General features: G+C 34.8%; 2 protein-coding genes across 3 annotated transcripts; one reads left to right on the forward strand and one right to left on the reverse strand.

Moving 5' to 3' along the window:
* Positions 1 to 738: 738 nt before the first annotated feature.
* Positions 739 to 5,324, reverse strand: LOC146917421 (glutamate decarboxylase-like). The gene is made up of 6 exons (XM_085719250.1): positions 5,158 to 5,324; positions 4,864 to 5,068; positions 3,541 to 3,741; positions 1,871 to 2,339; positions 1,640 to 1,692; positions 739 to 1,404 (listed from the first exon to the last, which is right to left on the reverse strand). Exons 1-6 carry the CDS (start codon positions 5,250 to 5,252, stop codon positions 928 to 930), a joined length of 1,500 nt encoding a protein of 499 aa, XP_085575376.1. The 5' UTR covers positions 5,253 to 5,324; the 3' UTR covers positions 739 to 927.
* An 8,914-nt stretch (positions 5,325 to 14,238) lies between these two features.
* On the forward strand, positions 14,239 to 19,369 carry LOC146917422 (uncharacterized). Of its 2 annotated transcripts, XM_085717240.1 has the most exons (11): positions 14,239 to 14,395; positions 14,524 to 14,594; positions 15,446 to 15,538; positions 15,646 to 15,779; positions 15,959 to 16,025; positions 16,425 to 16,480; positions 17,411 to 17,465; positions 17,553 to 17,627; positions 17,721 to 17,838; positions 18,879 to 18,925; positions 19,018 to 19,369. In XM_085717240.1, the coding sequence occupies exons 2-11, from the start codon at positions 14,583 to 14,585 to the stop codon at positions 19,117 to 19,119; spliced, it is 759 nt and encodes a 252-aa protein (XP_085573366.1). In that variant the 5' UTR covers positions 14,239 to 14,395; positions 14,524 to 14,582; the 3' UTR covers positions 19,120 to 19,369. The 2 variants fall into 2 exon arrangements, with proteins under 2 accessions (XP_085573366.1, XP_085573365.1); XM_085717239.1 differs by lacking the exons at positions 14,239 to 14,395; positions 14,524 to 14,594 and having other exon boundaries at positions 15,440 to 15,538.
* Positions 19,370 to 20,116: the final 747 nt, after the last annotated feature.

Consider the following 20,116-nt stretch of genomic DNA (forward strand, 5'->3'; position numbering starts at 1 on the left):
ACTACTGTTTGAAGAAAAATTTGGTGGTAGATCTTTTTTGTCCTCAGTGTGGATTAGTTTATGATGTTGATCATGTTTCAAGGATTGTTTGTGGGTGAAGTAGATTTGGTTTCTTCTACTCCTTTTATCCCATGACTTGCACATGTTATTTCTCACTCTTCCCCAGAGATCACCACTTTTACTTTATGTGACATTTGGTTTGTTTGTGATAAGGTTTGTTTTGAAATAAGATATTGATGTGACTAAATTGTCCACAAACCTTGGTGTATTGCACATGATTAAACCATGATGTCTGAACACTCAGATATTAGGTGCTCTAGTGAATCTTTCCACTCTCCCTACTAGGTTAGGCTATAAGGTTGATGTGATTTTTTTGGACTAGTAAACAATATATGGGGTGTTGGTATTGTCATTAGAGATACAATGCTGATGGTTTTGTTTTAGTTGCGTTGGCCGGTTACATGACGTAATTTGATCTATGTAGCCGATCCTGGCTAATGGGATAAGGTTCGGTTTTTGTTTAATCATGTAAATCGAGTTGCTGATGTAATTGCCCATAATTTAGCAAAGTTTATTATTTTTTCTATTGATGACTGTCCTCTTTGCATTCTCTCCTTTTAGAATGACTAAAAATGCAACTAAGACAGAGATATAATTCATTGGTTTTGTTAAAATATATATGATTTGTTAATATATGTATGCAAAAGAAAGATGTTATAGTATATTTCATCATAAATGTATGCAAAGGAAACAAATATTATTTCATTCATTCATATAAATATGGTTCATAGATGCATAGACATTTGGTTATATCTCTCCATAGATAAAGCAACAATGGAACAATCCTTACACACATCAAATGTATGCACATAAATAAAGCAACTCACAACAATCAAGGGTTTAAGAAAATACAAAGATTTGAGAAACCTAGCATGCTCCAACTCTCTTGCCATCCACAAGTTTCTTCCAATACCTAAGAATCTCACCGTGAGTCTCTGTAATATCTTTCTTAACTTCCTCGCTTGTCTCACTTGCGATAACCGCAACATGAGCATCTTTTGAATTGATAGAACTTGGAAGTGTGTCCAAGAGATTCACAACTTTTTCTATGTCAGAAACAAGTCTCTCAGCCAAGCTGCAGCTGAAATCTTCCCTAATCACCACTCGGAGGACAGCGATGTGTTTTGCGTCCGCTGGCATTGTGTAGGCCGGAACTATCCACCCGTATTTTCTCAAATGGTCTGCTATCTCGAACACTGTGTGTTTGCTGCTGTCTTTCAGAGAGAAGGCAACAAGTGGCACACCTATGTCCTTGGAGACAATTTTAAACCTTCCTGTTTTCTCAATTCCTTCCTTCAGAATTCTTGTGTTTGCCAAGCAATTTTCCATCACATTTTTGTAGCCCTTAGATCAAGAAAAATAACAGGATGCATAAGAAAACAAGTATGACACAAAATTGAAATATTTACCGATATTATTAAGTAAATTCCATATGACTAAAAACGGAAAAAGAAAACATATAAAAATATCGTCTCTTCTCATGCGGAATTAATTTCTTTATCTTCATTAGCCTAGAAATCAAGTACATACTTATCATGCTAATACTCGAGATTCAGCATCAAAATGATAATATAATTACCTCGAAACCAAGCCGTATAAATTGGTAGTATTGAGCAATGATTTGACTTGATCCTGTCGGAAGAAATACAAACCAACATTAAGGGGAAGAAAAACTAATTACAATGATTTATGAGTATAATTCTTGTTAGGAAATTCTAACATGTTGAGTTCTGAATGCATATTACATGTATGAATGTATCTAGTCCACATTCTTAAGAATTTAATTAATTCACTCAATCACATGTATTACCTTTGGAGAAATTCAATGTGAAAGTTGGCTGATCAGATCCAAGATAATTGATGTGAAAAACAAGATCATCCGGCAAGTCAGCTTTATGCCTCCAAACTACCCAACCAATACCAGGGTAAACAAGACCGTACTTGTGACCGCTAACATTGATACTTTTCACCAACGGCAAACGGAAATCCCATAGAAGATCAGGGTAGAGAAATGGAGCAACAAATCCGCCACTAGCAGCATCTACATGAATCGGCGTATCCCATCCTGTCTCCTTATTCTTTTTAGTGAGAAGTTCGTTGAGAAGCTTCACATCCTCAAACTCTCCAGTCAGCGTTGAACCCAAAATGGCTGCAACACAGATGGTGTTCTCATCTACCATTTCAACAGCTTTCAATGGATCCATCACATAGTAATCCTCGGTGAGTTTCACTTCCTTTAGCTCAACCTCAAAGTACCTCGCAAATTTTTCCCAACAAACCTGTATAAACAACATTAAACATAGAGAGGTTTAAGGCTCCGTTTGGATAAACAACTTAATTAAACACGTATAGCATAAAACGCTTAACTTATAAGTGCTTATGTAAAAGTTTCTTTTGTAACATAAATAAATAAAGTCAAACTGTTTTAATATAAGCTATAAGCAATTTTCATAAGCTGTCAGGGAGAGCTTATGGACATGTCATAAGTTGTTTTCGAGCTTATGGACATGTCACTAGTTGTTTTCATAAGCTCTCCCAAACAGTTTCACAAGTGTCTATGTCAGTAGATAAACTCAAATAAACCAGTCCAAGCGGGGCCTAAGGGAAAAGGCCCCAAAATACGACACATCAATCGCTTTAATCATTTTGAATTTTTGATTCTGCAATACTGTGCTGGTTCCAGGCAATGTGAATCTAAAGCTAGATGACCCCTGAGAGTGAACAAAGCTTTGAGACAGGGCCTCATGTGTGCAATGTTTGTTGAACAAAAGTAAGATGAGGCAATAAATTTAGTGGGCTGTGTGTGTAGTGGATGAGTGGAGTAGGCCTACGAAGCACCGTCACTTTTGGTCGAAGGCGTGTCCGGTGTCCGACACGACACCGACACATATGATTACATTGAATTATGTCATTTTTTCAAATTATTATCGGCGCCAATGTGTCATTGTCCATTTCGTGTCCGGTGTCCATGCTTCATAAGCCGAAGGCCTAAAACAAGTGCTTGTCTGGCCTTACCTTTGGTTCAGGCCTGCTACTGCATTTCATAACAATATGCAAAACTACATAGGGATCAACATCATGCACCCCTCACATTTCTAAGAAACTACATATGACTCTCGAAGCACACATCCGAACGACACAAAAATTCTTCATTTGACCTAAAGTACACATCTAGACAACACAAAAACTTATTTTTTCTGGATTAGTACATCTGAAATGACTTGGGTGGGGGTGGAAAAAATTCCTCCCAATGCCTGTTTGGCTTGGCGGTGAGATTGACAGAATCACAATGATCCGCACGATTTTGTCAAAGGCTACATTTGAGAGCTTTAACAAAATCATGATACTGTCATGGTTATATCAAACTCAGCACTTTTCCAAACATACACTTCTACCTATTTCTCATGATGTGATCATGCAGTTAACACATTAAAAGTTATTTCAAACTTCATAACATTATAAACATAATTCAAGATCAACCTGCACATTAGCTCCGGTAACTATGTTAGGCTTATCATATGGTTTGCCTTCTGATTTTCTCTTTGTCTGCCACTTCCTTTTAAAAGCTAAACCAGCTAGCATTATTGCCTCTGATGACCCTACAGTTCCAACACCTACTGCAGTTTCCTTTTCACCAATAGGAGCATTGAATAGATGTGCTATTATATTCACACACCGGTTCTGCATAATTGAACAAATGAAATCAAGTCATTCTATCAGTACTTTCAAGTTTCAATGGAAATTGATCATAAAATAATCACATACAATACATTACCAAGATATTTAAATTGTAACAGACACAGAATTTTTCAATCACAATAATCTACTCCAAATTTTCATCCAACCACCAAACACAAAAGATCTAATAATTTGTTGTAGGTATCAAATTTTGAGGGTGAAATGCCATTAAAAAAAATGATATTTTCCCTTTCTTCAAAAAGGCAACTTGAGCAGAGAATGATAGTTTTAAGGAGTAAAGGAAAAAAGAAATACTTTTAAACAACAAACTCAATCTATCATAATAAAAAATGAATAATCAAGACATGCAACCCTTTTACTGTGCAATAATAATTTTAAAAGACTAAACACACTTCAAAAAGTGTACTTGTTTATCTAATTTTACCAAACAAGTTTCAAAGATCAAAACTTTATGATCATTTAAAGACACCCAATTACTCAAAATCAAGACTTCAAACAAAAAAGTCTGCAACCACAATTTGGGCTACACCATTATAGTTTGAAATTGGGTCTCTGCGGCTGCAGTATTGTGATGCAGTCGTAGAGGACCTTAGATTTAAAGAGAGAAACTTGATCTTTAAACTATACTCTCATCCATCAATTTGGTCCCTACTCAAGGACTAAATTGATGGATGAGTTTAAGGACCTTTTAGTTTAAAATTTGCTCATCTATAATTTCGATATGGTGTTGCAGTAGTAGATCATCGTCAGATTTAGAGAGAGAAACTTTATTTCTCTAAATCTAAAGATGCGAACAGCTGCAACACCATAAGATAACTTATAATTTTAGTATTTTATGTCTGTGCAACTTCAACACTGACATCAAAATAATCAAATCATTGCATGTTTGTTATCAGTGTAGCTTTGTCAGAATCAGTCTGGCTCACCCTGATTTTGCAAAAGCTACATCAGGGTGACTCATATTAATTCTAACAAACTCACTGTGATACCAAACATGTACTTAGTCTTATTTGACTACGATTATCCGCAATATCAAAGATCCTATCTGCGATCGCAACCACAATTTAAAATCTTGATCAAAAGATATCATCATGTTAAACAAACCTGAAGCTCAGTGGTGACAGGATATTCATCCATATCAACATAATTCTTGTTAAGTGAATCCATGATAAGCTTATCACACTCAGGTTCCATCCAAGTAGTAACAAATGAAGCCAAGTTAAGCCTTGGTTTTCCATCTAACATCAACTCATCATTTATTATCTGATATGCTGCATCTTTTGGTATAGAATTCTCTGGCATCTTGAACCTATAATAACACATAAACATAGGAATTTTAACCTCATTACAAAAAAAACTAGGTGTGATGTTTTTTTAAGGAAGAAAGGGAACACTTACTTAGGAACCTGTTCACGCACGTATCTAGAAGCAAAAGTGCATGCTATGGTCTCGTTTTGTTCATCTGGATGTGTGACAGTTGAAGAAATCACCATTTTGGTTGGATGAGTTCTGTTCTTGTGAGCTAACTGTGAAGAGAAGACAACAATAGTGAGAAACTGATCTTTGTGAAAGATAGAGGACCACTACTTAATGTTATCAAAGAAAAAAGAAAAAAGAGGACCACTACTTAGAAGAAGTGATCACACACTTTTGTTTCATGTCCATTGCCTCACATTTTTCATGTCTCAAAAACAATTTTACAAATCAAACTTCGTATAATTGAAGTTGTTCAGTAATATTATTTATTTTTTAGCAAATCAAACGACCCTTAAAAAATGTTCATAGTGTACTCAACAAAGAAATTTTTGCATCGATAACGTAAGTTGCATCCACAATCTTGTGGATTAGTAAATAATTATTTATTAATTGAGTCAACTTTCATTTTAAGCGATCACACGTTTATTTCCATATACCTTTCATTTATTGATAATTAAAAAGATGAAGTACTAACTTAAAGTATAAAAATAGACTTTTATAAATTTTTTTATAGAAAACATATTATGTAAATATTTTTGAAGATATTTTAATAACTCACATTGTGAAATTGACCGACTCGAGATTCAAATTTGGTTTATTTGGATGATTATTTATTAATTGAAACTTATTAACCATTTCAACTCAATTATTTAGTTCGCATCATGAAAGTTTGTATTTTTACATTATTTTATTTTTAATACATTTTTTTGTTAAGAAACTTTTAATACATTTATTAATTTTATAGAATTTATAGCATTAAATAGTATATCCTTTCATTTTAATTTTTACTTTTCAATAATAATTTACTCTTAGTGTTCAAATTTATGTTTGCATGTGAATGTTAGATTTGTAAATTACAATTTATATGCAAACAAATCAAAAAGCTAAAATAACATAAAAAAGAAAAATGAAGAAAGTCTATTATGATCACAATCTCAAATCAAAAAGATTTAGGCATAATCATATAAAATGAAAAATGTAAAATAAAAAATAATTTAGTCACATCAATTATTATTATTGAGTTTTCTTTCAAAAAAAATTATTATTATTGAGTTTATTCTCTTTTAATTTGGTTCATTTTGCATGAACGTGTACAAAAAAAAATATTATTTGAGATATTGACTATATAAGACTTTCTCTAGATCATTTAAGAGTGTAATTTTGTCATACTATATGGAAAATGTAAGTAAGTGTATACATTGGAAATTGTGATAACAAGTTCCACGGTTACATGTTCTTGGTACAAAAAGTCAAAAACTGCTACAATTTCGTGTAGATGGCATTTTCCTTTTCTTGTTTGCAAAAAAGAAAATTATATTTGTATACACTTTAGAATAATTTCTTTTAGGGGGAATTTTAGAATAATGTTTTGAATGTTCTCTTTTTGAGACAAAAATACTAAAAATGTAAAGGAAGTGAAAAGGTAAAAAGACAATAAAAGTAAAAAAAATGTTTTAAAAATTATTGATTTTATATTTCTTTTTAAGTTATCTTTGTTTAAAGTTTTTTTTGTGAAAAATGTTTTTTCTATCTCTCATTCAACACGACACGTGGAAAAAGGAATGGATACAAAGGTGACATGTGAGCACTTGTAACTTGTGTGATTGAAGCATGTTGCTGTCACCCCTCATACTACTACCACTCTTCATACAACAGTCAGTCCCAACGAATTAGTTAGGTGTAGCAACCTGAATGATTTTTAATAAAAAATGTCAAGTGGAAAAAAAAAATTACATTACAACTAATTGGTGAAGTTGAAATTAATCAAGATCGATTGAATTCCTTCAACAGTAATTCTCTTTGCTTTAAGTCATTGACATTGAGGGAGAGATTTTGTCCCTCAACTATGGATTTCCTGTTAAGTACGGTTGTTTTTTTGAACTACACTAAAAAACACATTAGACAAAGATAAAAGCGGAAAGGTAAAAAGATAAAAATGGGAAGAAAACTTGTTTAATTAATTGGATGTGTGGTGTGTGTTAACTCCCTTATTAGTGAGATCTTGGCGCGCCACATTCAACTTCAATCTCTCATTCCTTGCATGATATGTTGACAAGGTCTTTGGTGCACATCTCCAATAGATATTATGTATTCTCACTATGTTTTGATTAAGTTATAAGGTTTTTACAACCCACGTTCTGTGTCAGTGGCCTTGAGAAAGAATCAACTCCCTCGCTCAACTGCTTTTGCACCACCTAGCCTTGACTCGACTAGAAGGTCTCCTTGCCTAATAGTTTAATCTTATATTCGTCGAGATTGACTATCGAATGATTATTTTTAGGTGTAAACAAATGGCATGTGTTGTATCATCGGTTGACCTTTGAGCAATGAAAAGATGTAACACAATTATCAGAGTTGCGTGTGAATAGTGTCATCATTACACCATAAAGTAAGAAAGTGAACAGTCTTATGTAATCTTGCATCGGCCAACTAACTGATATCAATAATTATTATTTAGTTATGTTGATTTCTCTTCCCAACAAACCTTCTTACTTTCATAGGAAGAATATGCATTTATTGCTCATAAATCTGTTGATCCAAACAAAGGTGCTCTTCAACAAAACCATGAATCTTGCTCCTCTTTCTTACTTTCGACTTTACAATCAATATGACAAACCTCTTAGGGTCAAGAGTTACACGCCAGTTGGTTCCTCTCCTTCATCACCGTTTTGTTGGAGAATGGAAATACAAAACAACACTCTCACTCTCATCAAGATAAGTCTTTGTCTCTTATCGATCTTTTCTTCATTTGTTTAACCTCCTCGGGTCATTGATCATTTGTTTTTCTTAACGGGATACAAAGAGAAGGTTTCTGACAGGAGGAACAAGTTAAAACTTGGGAGAGATTCTCCCAAACATCGCTTTCAAAGTAATCAGGATGATCTGAAGTGTCCTAGCTTTAATTTGAACAAAATTTAGCTTCTTTAGATGATTTCATCTTTCTTTGTTAAAAAAAGTCGGCTAGGTAGCTGCCATTGTAGCTACCCTTAACGTGGACATTAATGAAATTCTCTTTTTTGGCACCCACATTTTTGTTATGACTTCCTTTCTTGTTGCATGAGACGGAAGACTCGTTTTTCATAGTGAATAGGGGTACCACTAAGTCAATGAGTCATGTTTTCAACAAACTTTTACTGTTTTTCTAGTACCCATAGTTATCACCAATTTTCATTTTCAACTGTATGGCGAAGCCATACCAATTAATCTCTTATATGTAGGTAAGTTACCTTAACAAATAATAAATTTAGATTCAGTTACAATAACGATCTATAACCTAGGATTGATTCAAAGTTAATCAGACATTAAAAAGCATTAAGAACAAGATATATCAAATAAACATAGTTCGAATTGCCTTAAGAAAAGGACTCCATATATTACATGTTTCCAATTATACTATGAAGGTTCATCGTTCAATCCTAATACGTGTGAGTTTAGTTACACCAAAAAGACACTGACATTAATAGGGTTGTCTGGTAAGGGAAATAAAATGACTTACAAAGACTCTTTTCAATACAAGAACAAATTTTCCCAAAATCATGAGTAACTCACTATAAAATTCTCTAAAATCCTACCATAAAGTAGTAGAAAGGCTCGATAAACACACATAGATACATGACATGATGAAGAGTCGTAACAAGCATCATAACATTTACGACTGCATCGACATCAACAAAGACTCAATTAAACATCTTGCCATTGGTAGAAACTTTGATGAACAAAGGCTTAAGTGTTTTTACCATGTCTCGAGTGTTTTTTTTTCTTTTTCAAACAATATACCTTTAATTTCATATTTATCGGCCTAGGTAACTCACTCAATATATATCTTAAACTAGCACATCACCTTTTAATACCTTCGGCTCCAAATCATTTCCCCTAAACTCAACAAGAATTATTCCTTTTCTAATTCTATCAATTTCTGTAATGATGCTATCAATGTCATCATTGAATAAGATATCCAACACTGAAACTTCTTGATATTCTGGGTGATCCTCATATTCTCTATCTCCCCATTTTATAATGTCAACGATGCAACTATATTTTCTTCCTGTCCCCATTTTAGAAGGTCCTTGGTACGCAACTCCTCTAAAAATCATATTTTCTTCCTCATTCGTCAAAGCAATTATTGCTGCTAAAAATAGTTAACGAGGGTTACTTACATCATTGTTCAGTCCCACAATGTTTTTACTCAATTCTAAGGTTTTTACGACCCACATTCCGAGTTAGTGGATTTGCGATTGAATCAACTCCTTCGCTCGACCATTTTTATCGCCTAACCTTCATTTGGCTGAGAGATTTCCTCGCCTAATAGTCTAATTGTATATTTGCCAAGATCGGCTAACATGAAAATTGTATTTAGGTACAACTCAATCAAACTAAAAGGTTGAAACTCCACCATGTTCGGTTAATATTAAATCATTAATTTTAGTCGGATAATGCTCATATAAAACCGAAACTTACTAAAAAAATGTGAGGTCAATAATCATAGTTTTATTATATATAAAACATATATAACACCACTAATATATTTGTACAATAGGAGTTATAATAAACCATTTTTTGTTTGAATAAAGTTATAATAAAACATATATAACCACTAATATATTTGTACAATAGGAGAATTGACGAAGGCTATTTAAAGTACAAAACTTTATAAATACCTCTTTGTTATAATAAATTATATAAACATACTACAATCTATTCCAGCATACATAATGAGTATTTATCTTTTGCCGAATTCAATTATAGATGATATTGAAAAGATGATCAATGCGTTTTGGCGGGGAGGAAACAACAGAGGGATTAAATGGATGGCATGGGAACGTGTGGCATGCCCCAAAGAATTTGGTGGAATGGGGTTTCGAAATTTCAAAGCTTTTAATCTCGCTATGGTAGCTAAGCAAGGATGGAGCTTTCTGTCTAAACTTGAATCATTGGTTGCTAGAGTCTTTAAATCGAGGTACTTTCCACGTTCCTCGTTTTTGGGTGCTACACACGGACATAACCCAAGTTTTGCTTGGCGGAGTATTTGGAATTCGCGTCAGTTACTTTTATATGGATGTAGGTGGACAATTGGAAATGGGCAGCAGGTCAGCGTGATGAATGATCCATGGGTTCGAGGTGGTCATGGTAGTTGGATTCAATCCCCACAAAGTCAGGGTGTGCATAGTTTGTGCGTGTCTGATTTGATAGTTGACGAGGAACGAATTTGGGATATTGATAAGCTTGAATCTCTGTTTCCAGATGATATGGTGCAAGCTATTCTTGTCACACCACTCTTTGCAGAAGTTCAGAATGATAAAATAGTGTGGATGATGGAACGTAACGGGAGGTATACTGTTAAGACTGGTTATAAACTGGCTATGATGGAGTTGTTACATACTGATCGGTTCCATGTTGAAGGAGAGTGGCATAGAATTTGGAATGTGAATTCCCTTCACAAAGCTCGTAATTTGTTATGGAGGATTTGCAGAGGGTGTGTTCCGACGCGTCTCCGACTACAATCACGACATGTACAATGTGAGGTGATATGTCCCTGGTGTGATACGGATGTTGAGGATGATTGGCATGCTTTTGTGGGTTGTACGGTGGCGCGTGAGAGTTGGTATTGGGCAGGCCTTTCGACTGTGCTGCAACCGCGAGTTGGAACTGTGAGCAGTTTGGCAGATTTTGTTTTTGATATATGTTGTTCCGAAAGCCGAGACATTGCTGGTCGGGTGGCTTCACTTCTTTGGCAAATTTGGGCTGCCCGTAATGATGTCATTTGGAATGCCGCTAATCATACTTCAACAAGCATTGGGAGGACGACACTAGATGCATGGCAGCAATGGCAGGAGGTTCATAAACATCCCCCACAACCGGTTGTGCAACACGGGCAGAATAGAGTGCAAGGTAACAGCTCAGTTTGGGAGAAACTACGCGAGACATGGTTGAAGTGAATGTGGATGCCGCGTTCCATGATCGTAACCATATTACATCTTTTGCGTGTTGTGTTAGAGACTCCCGCGGGCAATTTATTCGGGCTCAAACGAAATGGCAGCGGGCTAATATGACAGTTTTGGAGGGGGAGGCAGTAGCCTTACTCGAGGCTCTTCACTTTGCTGATGCGAACAGATGGGACCGAGTTGTCTTCGAGTCCGACTCATCTAGTCTAGTGCAAGCTCTATCGTCTCCGTGTCAGGGTGATTCGGAATTCTATGCTATTGTTTCTAGTATTATTTATCAGTTATCTTTACATTCCAACTTCGAGGTGAAGTTTGTTAGGAGACAAGCGAACATGGTTGCTCATAGTTTAGCTAGGGCGGCCTGTTCTTGGGCTAGTCACCGTATTTTTGATTCTTATCCTTCTTGTATTGAACATTGGATGATTAATGATAATAGTTAACTTTGTTTCGGTCAAAAAAAAATTATATAAACATAATGATTATAGTTTTTACTATTTAGGTTGAAATATCTACCCAAATTATCAACTTACAATAGTAAGTGATAATTACCTATTACCTAGGTCCAGCCAACAGTAGCACACAATGCTACACTATGTAGAGATGTTGAATTTTCTTATCCTACATGCACATAGGATCATAGCATGCGGTGCTTAATTTCTACATGTGTCAGGATAAATGGAAAATGGGTGCAACAATGTTTGAAAGTGTGAAACAAGGATATAATGCCTGTGGTTCAAATCTCTCTATAAATATAGAAAAACTTCAGCAATGAAATACACACCACTTATGAGAAATAAAAATATATCATCCTACTTCCTTCTCTTTTGGTTTACTTAGTTTGGTAAAGTAGTAATTTATATAATCTTATTAGTTCGTTAATATCATAAAATAAATATTTACATATCTAAATCTTTAACACTCTTTAACTTATAAAGTTAATTTATAAAAATAGCAATCAATCTGTTAGGTAAAAAAGACATCGTCAATAACAACAGGTGTTGTTAGTGCAATTTGTTTTATTTTTCAATTAAGAGATAATTTGAATTAATTTTAGTACAATCACTTTTTTTATTAATCCCAATTCCAATTGTCCACACCAATCATATTCACTCATTAGGCCACAAGTCCCTTTCCAAGTTTTGAGATGTGCACATTTGGCTTAAGTACAAATCTCAAAGTTACTGAAATTTACAATGCCGACATGAATCAAATGCTTTATTAATAAAGTAAAATCATGATGGATTAGATAAGGCAATTATTTCCGTCAATTGAAAATACTACCTTATAGGACCACAACATAGTGCATGCAGCACATGTTCTTGTTTGAGTCTTTGAGAGGATACTTTTGTAGCACTTTGAGTTTTCTCCCAAGTCATTTTTTATATTTTCCTATACGAAGTTTCTCCCAAGTTCTATCTATACTCAACCCATTGACTCTTTTATAAATCAATCAAAGTTCACAATGACAAGGTATTACCTCATTTTTTTTAGAGCCAATCCTACTAACTTTTCCAACGTCTAAGTGAAATTTTTCTTACGGCCTCCAAAATTAGAAAAAGTTATAAAGAATGTTAGCATGTTAGCTCAGTGAAGGAACATCAACAATTCTGAATTACTACGGTCGATATTTGCTGGTTTTGTATGTTCTATCAATAAGCAACACTTTGTAGAAATAAGTCAAGCAATTTAATGATACCCGAGAGTGCCTTTCACAAACTACATCACTAATCTCGCTACGATATGAGATGATGGTGGAATGCAGCTGTTCTTCGCTGGAGTGGGGGTGATGATTTGACATTTTTCTTATAATGAAAGTATGTACCTTTTTGCGGTGCAGAACTCCTTTTATAAGTTGTTAATGGTTCCAAGTGGATGTTCCCGTGTGCTTAACTCAGTTGGTGGAGACATTGCATAATTTATGCAGGGGTCGGGGTTCGAACCCTGGACATCCCACTTCTCCACATTTAATTGTGCAAGCTCCAGCCACTAGGCTAAATTGTGCAAGCTCCAGCCACTAGCCTACTAACCAAAAAAAAAAATGGTTCCAAGTGGATTGTAAAAAAAAAGTTCCAAGGTAGATGGAAAACGATTAGACAATGTTGATGGAGTACAAATTTAGTCAAGGTTTGGCTCCTCGCCTAACGTTCAATTGCCTATCTACCATAATCAACTGACATGATAATTATTTCCAGGTATAAACAGACAGCCAGGCCTTTCGTGACGTATGCGCCGAGTGGGCGTCCAGTTGCAATTAGAGGGTTGGCTCTAGGAATATTTTTCCTACTTTGCAGCTTAACACCGATGTAGATGGCCCTTTTCCTGACGCATGTGCCGAGTGGGCGTCCAATTGTAATTAGAGGGTCAAGATTGGTTCTAGGAATATTTTTCCTACTTTGCAGCTTAACACCAATGTAGATGGCCCTTTTCCTGATGCATGTGCCGAGTGGGCGTCCAGTTGTAATTAGAGGGTCAAGATTGTCTCTAGGAATATTTTTCCTTCTTTGCAGCTTAACACCGATGTAGATGGCCCTTGTCTGGACTATACACAACTGTTGGGTTATGATGGGGTCCATGAATCATCACATTGAGCTTCACATAATCACATAAGTGAGTTAGAAACCATAATTTAACCCAAAACCTTAAGGCATTAGGTTTATACGGAACCTCTTATTTATAAAATGTTCAACATTCATTTTTTCATTCAATGATTACTCACACTTTATATACCAACAACAACATTGAGTCTTTTTTATCCAAATTTGTATATTCGAAGATGTGCGCTTTCAAGAAATGAGTGGGGTTTTAATAGTGTTATTTTATGTGGTATTAAGCCCAATCCAGTAACTTGGATGTTCAAGCCCATTATAATCTAACCCAAGTTGAGGCCATCCCAAAATTGTTACGAAGATTGCTGTTGACACTTTAGGTTTGACTGAAAAACACAAGTAAAAGACGAAAATGCCCGTAGGCCGTTAACTGCCTCCGGTTAAATCATCGGCAGTTAAGTGCCAATGGGGTTATATTGGTAAATTACTGCTGTTTTTCAACCAAACACTGTGTGAAAACATTCTTCAATCCTTACAGAAAGTTTCCTTTTCCTATTCACGTCAACAAACGTGACCCCCACGCTTCAACCTTCTGCCACTCCACCACTCTAACAAGCGCCGCCGCCGCTGTGCCTCCCGCCAGTACCAACAGCCTCCTAGAAATCCACACAGGTTTTTAACTAGTTTCTGCTAATGTATTTTGTATGAAGCTTTTTTTCATGATGTTTTTTCTTTATTGGAATTTTAATATATGTAACGTTTTTAATATTAACCAGTGAAGCATTGTCTTTTTGTGCTAGGGTTTTGCTTTTTCTCCAATTTTCTCCGCTCTCTACAACTCACGCTTCAACCTTTATCCATGATGGCTCAGGTATTCATTCGACCATTCTTAGATCTTGCCTTTTTATGCATTGGTGATTAAAATTTAGAGGGTAAACAACCTTTTTAATCCATGAATATGTGAGGAGCCGTTTATTAACATCGGATAGGTATGTCGAAAATCAAAATGTGTGTGTGAGTTTTCCTAAAAGTTTGGTCCGACACAATGAACGACTAATCTGTGTGGTCAATCCCATAGTCCGCTTGTTGGAGCCCCATGTAAAGACAAAGCAAAACTCTATCTAGACTAGTCCACATAAATTGGCACCCGGAGGATTCGAACCTGAGACTCTGAGAAGAGCACACTCTAAGGTGTTAAGCCTACACCACCAGATCAACCCATGTGCTTTTGTTTACTCATTCTAATCCATAGATGTGTCTTCAGTTAGTCAGTTTAGTCCACAAATGTGTTTTTCGTTGATTGATTTGTTCTATAAAATAATTAACAAGAGACACTTGCATATATTTTATAATTTCGATACATTCAGGACTATAGTGACAACACTTCATATATTTAAATTTGAGGATTAAAATTAATAGGGTAAACGATCTTTTTTATCCCTGAATGTGTGAGGTGCTGTTACTATAGTCTTTGAATTTATTAAAAATTACAAGAACATACCTAATGTGATTTTTGTTAGTAAGTTTGGTTTGGTCCTCAAATGTGTCTTTATTTAGGCGGTTTAGTCATTGAATGTGTTTTTTGTTAGGCAATTTAGTCCATAACATTACGAACAAAAGTGACATTCGGGGATGTTTTGTAATTTCGATACATTCAAAGATTATATACTGATATTTGTTTATTGGATTCAAAACCAATTTGATTTATTTCTCAAAATGAAGAAGCTCGGAAGTGGAATTCCAGGTTCCAGTGAAATCCAGTACAAGGAGAGTGATAATGACGAGTCAATGTCTTCTTCTAGCATATCAGATGATGTGAGTAACTTCGAAAAAATAATCATGTTATATACTTTTTAATAAAAAACTAACCATGTCATAGTAAGTTTGTAACTTTGTATTATTATTGATTTTGATGATTGTAGGAGGAGGAAGAGATATTGAAGGAGCTGGCTGATGTAACGTTTGAGGAATTGCAGAAAGCTCGATCTAACGGGGCGCATGCGTTTTTCAAGAAACGTGGAGAAGACAAGAAGTTGAAAAGGCTTAATAAGAATAGGTGTTTTATTTGTATTATAGTAATAGTTAGTGCATGTTTGGTATCACGGTGGGTTTGCAAAATTACATGATACCAAACATGTATTCCATTGATTGTTTGACATAGTGGTTTTCATTTTCTTCTAATCCTTGTGTCTGTGAAACTACGTGAAAATAAAATAATTTCTAATGTTTGAATAGGCCAATGGAGGCTAGTAGCAAGAAGCCAGTTCCTGTTTTTAGAGATGTCATCCATGCTCCTAAGAAGGTGATCTTGATTCTTGACACATTGATTTCATGTTTTGGTTGGCGTTGAGACTGGCCGAATCATGGTTAGGCTCCATGATTTTGACAAAACCTACTCTTTGTCGGTTCAACAAAATCATGGTGTCACCATGATTTTATCAAACTCATCGTTCATCCATACATACACCGAATAGTTTCACATTTCAAAATTGTTTTATGGAGGCCATTAGCTTGCATAGTTTATTTTTTAGGGTAATATTTTAGACTATTTTCCCTATAAAATAATTTACGGGTTCATGGAGAGGAGGAAAACCAATTGCTCATTGTTTACTAATGTTGAATTCAAATGTAAATGTGATCTTTCAGTTTTATATATCTGGATGATTTTTGATGAGTTATGCGTGCCTTCAACAATTTTCAGGTTGCATGTGATCCAAGATTTGAATCCCATTGTGGTGATCTACTTGACTCTAATCGGTATGTTCACCTCTGGATGTGTTCTTTGTTCTACCTTTTTCTTGTTGTGTTCATTTTTGTTGAGAAATGCTATTATTTTAATTGCATTTGACATGGCAAATTTTAAGCAATTTCATATATCTGTCATTGATAGTTCTGTTTCTACTAACAGACTCAAATACCGACTCAATATATTATTCTTTGCTGGTGTTAGAATCTGTCTGATAATACGGAATGAACTTTATCCTGTAGTTTAAGAAATGCTGCAGTTTTTTATTTGCAATCATCATATCAATTTTAAGCATTTTCATATTGTAGTAAAGTCTTCTGATTTTGGTTGTATTTTAGAGCATATGCACCCAACGTTTCCTCGAGTATTTTAAATTATATAAGGCCTAGTTATCACAGATATGAAGGAAACGTTTATCGAGAATGAGTTAAAGGCTTAATCCACCCACGAAGCAATTCGCTATCCTGACTCAAAATGTACTATGCTTTACCGTGCGTTAGACTGTGTCAGATAACATTGATGAATCTTTACAGTGACAATTATTTTTAGTGCATGCCAAAAAAGAATCAAATGATTTATAAATCTCCAATCCATACTATGATTTAGACAATTGTATCATTGATTAATAACCTAGACTCAAGCATGATCTTGGAGTAACTTTTAAGATATTATGTTGGTCTTTGTGTCTTTACCATTATGTGTATTCCTGCAAGCATGTTACTTATTGAGTGGCATTTGGTATATTTTTTTGGTTATTGCTGCATATGGTTCCTTTTTGTTCTTGGTTTGACTATCTGTAATGCCGTGTCCTTTAAGTAGGCACCGCCTGCCTGAAAATTAACATTCAATTGTACAGTTGATAGTTTGAATCCGGCTCATAGGTTCATTGGTTTTTTAGTAGGCTTTGTTTAATTATATCTGCATTGTACTTGTACTTACAGGTTTAGAAAGAAATACAAGTTTTTATATGAAAACGATCTTCCTGCTGAAAGAAAGGTAGTATTCTTGCAGATTGTAACAACAAAATTTTGTCTATAACTTATTTTGTGACTTTCCTCTAATGACATCTTCTGGACATAACAGACTCTTAAGAGGGAATTGAAAAAATGTAAAGATCCGGAGCGCAGAAGTGAAATAGAAGAACTCGTATCATGGATTGTAAGTATTTATCATCTTTTTCGAAGTTTGTCTTCTTCGTCCAGAAGTGTGACATTTATTAGTTTTCTTGATCACATTTACATCTCTTTTCAGGATAAACAATTGAAGCCTGATTCAGCAAGAAATATTGAGGCAGAGATTTTGGCTAGGCACAAGAAGAGACAGAGAGAAGCTGCTAAGGAGGGAAAACGTCCTTTTTATCTCAAGAAATGTAACTTTTCTCTTCCTTCCGTATCATTTTATCTCGGTTTCTCTCACTTTTCATATGTTAGAAATGGAATCTCTGCTTATGTTAATTTTATATCCCTTCTCTCACTTTCCATATGCTAGAGTAAGAAGAACTTGTAGGTTTACTATAGGAGGAAGATGAAAAATAAGTTTTAAAGGTGGCATTTAATTAGTTGCTGCTCAGTTAGATTAAGTTGGGAAATCTACTGAAGTTTGTTACTCTGTTAGCATTACTATGAAGCACAGACACGTATGGAATTAGGTGTATCGCAGTGTCCAAAACTTGTACGACACATGTCTGACAACTCCGAAACATTATCTCAAAAAATAACATTTTTTTTCTTCCACACATTTTACACATTCTTTTGACCCATCTCAGACACATCTGTTTAGGTTAAAGATGCGTCGAAAGCAATGATGATCATTGAGGGAGTTCAAGACATTAAGTTTGATTACATCATTTTTAGCTTTTTGGCTGTTCCATATTTTTTTTAGCTTTTCGGTATGAATGAATAAGAAAGACTGCCAAGAGCTCAATTTAGACGCACATATATATTTTGATTCTCAATTTAGATCTTTTATAAATAATGTTTCATATTTTATTTAATTATATTTAAAATATATATGTATCGTTGCTGGTGTCTTATGTTTTTGACATTAGCAGTGTCGTGTCATGTGTCTGTTATTCATAAGTTAGCAGTAAGTTTTTTCTTTCTATGAATACCTCTCTTAATGAAGAGTTTTTGGCTGGTTAATCTAGTGGTAAAGGATAAGCTTTAGGTAGTTGCATGCAGAGGCAGTACTGTTTTAGGTGTTACATCTGGGACTAGTTCTTGGATATCATCTTTGTTCACTTGAATTATTTCCCCATTTAGATTTTTGAATGAGAGATGCAATTCTTTGAATTTGAAGGTTAAGCGATATCGAACAAATGAACTGAACTGACAAACATATCAAACAGACAAATTTGAATAAAATGAAAAATCAACTACATATAATGACATTTTCTTTATTTGTTTTCAGCTGAAATCCGAAGGCAAAGGCTTATTGAAAAATATAAACATCTCAAGGTATGTTCTCCCCCCTTCACCTTGTTCTCATTGTATTCTGTCATTTATTGCTTGGCTTTTCCATTAATTCTATCTATTCTTCACCATTTCAGGCATCTGGAAAACTTGATTCATATATTGAGAAAAGGAGGAAGAGAAATGCTGCAAAGGACCATAGATTTATGCCATATGCTAGACCTGTCGACAACGAATAGTAAGGTTGTTTGCCTTGCGCTGCAAGCCATCATTGATCTATGTCACACTATAGGTCCATTGTTTTTGTTTGTGTTTTTATTCATACATTACATTTACAGTTATTATTATTCATTTTTAAAATGACAAATGTTAATTTTTTAGTTTTATTTTATGACAATGAATCAAATTGGGTCAAGCCCAAGCTACCGAGCTAAGAGATTATTGATTCCCGCACCCTCTTTTTGAAGGTTATTACTGTCATTTCCTTAAGCTTGCGCGAACCAACTATATATGTTATCTCAAGTGTATTTCCTAATATGTTATTTTGAATCATAACACATTGTCAAGTGATGTTTATGTGATAGCGAAAGAGGCAATTTGTTCGAAGAGATTCAAATTAAACAAAAATGAATTGTTCGGTCCATGATTCAGAGTTTAGATCCCTGTATTTCTTCTTCCCTCCATTGAAGAAAGAAGGGGAGATCATAATTGGAGGTCTTACAATTTGTAGATATTGTTCAATATGGAAGAGAATATATAATGAGGATCAATTTCTTTATATTTGATCGTCAAATGTTAAACCAAATAAGCAATTTAACGATACAACTCATACGGAAAAATCAATCATGTTATACAGGTTAACATAAGGACTAAGATATTGTCATTGGATATTATGCGTGAAGTTCTTTGCTTAAATGTAGATGGGTTAATTCAACTGGTAAACTGGATACGACTCATACCACTGCTTTGTGGCAGACCTCTCATGGTATATGTGGATCGTGAAGCTAACCAAGTTATTGATGTCTATTGGTTGATGATGAGAAGGCTGTGTCAATGTTGCACTTATAGCACCCTTCAGCCGGTTTTCTCCATTTGTGATTGACCGTTTCCTACACTTGTACCGTTGTTCTATTATGACTATCATGTGCATCTTGCCAGCTCGATAGCAATGTCAAGCCCCTCTCAGAAACTGCTATCCGAAGTGATGTTTCACTTCGCCAAATAGACCATAGAATG

The sequence above is a fragment of the Medicago sativa genome, chromosome 6 (assembly GCF_051527215.1).
Source record: "Medicago sativa cultivar Bolivia chromosome 6, Bolivia_mono, whole genome shotgun sequence".
NCBI lineage: Eukaryota > Viridiplantae > Streptophyta > Magnoliopsida > Fabales > Fabaceae > Medicago > Medicago sativa.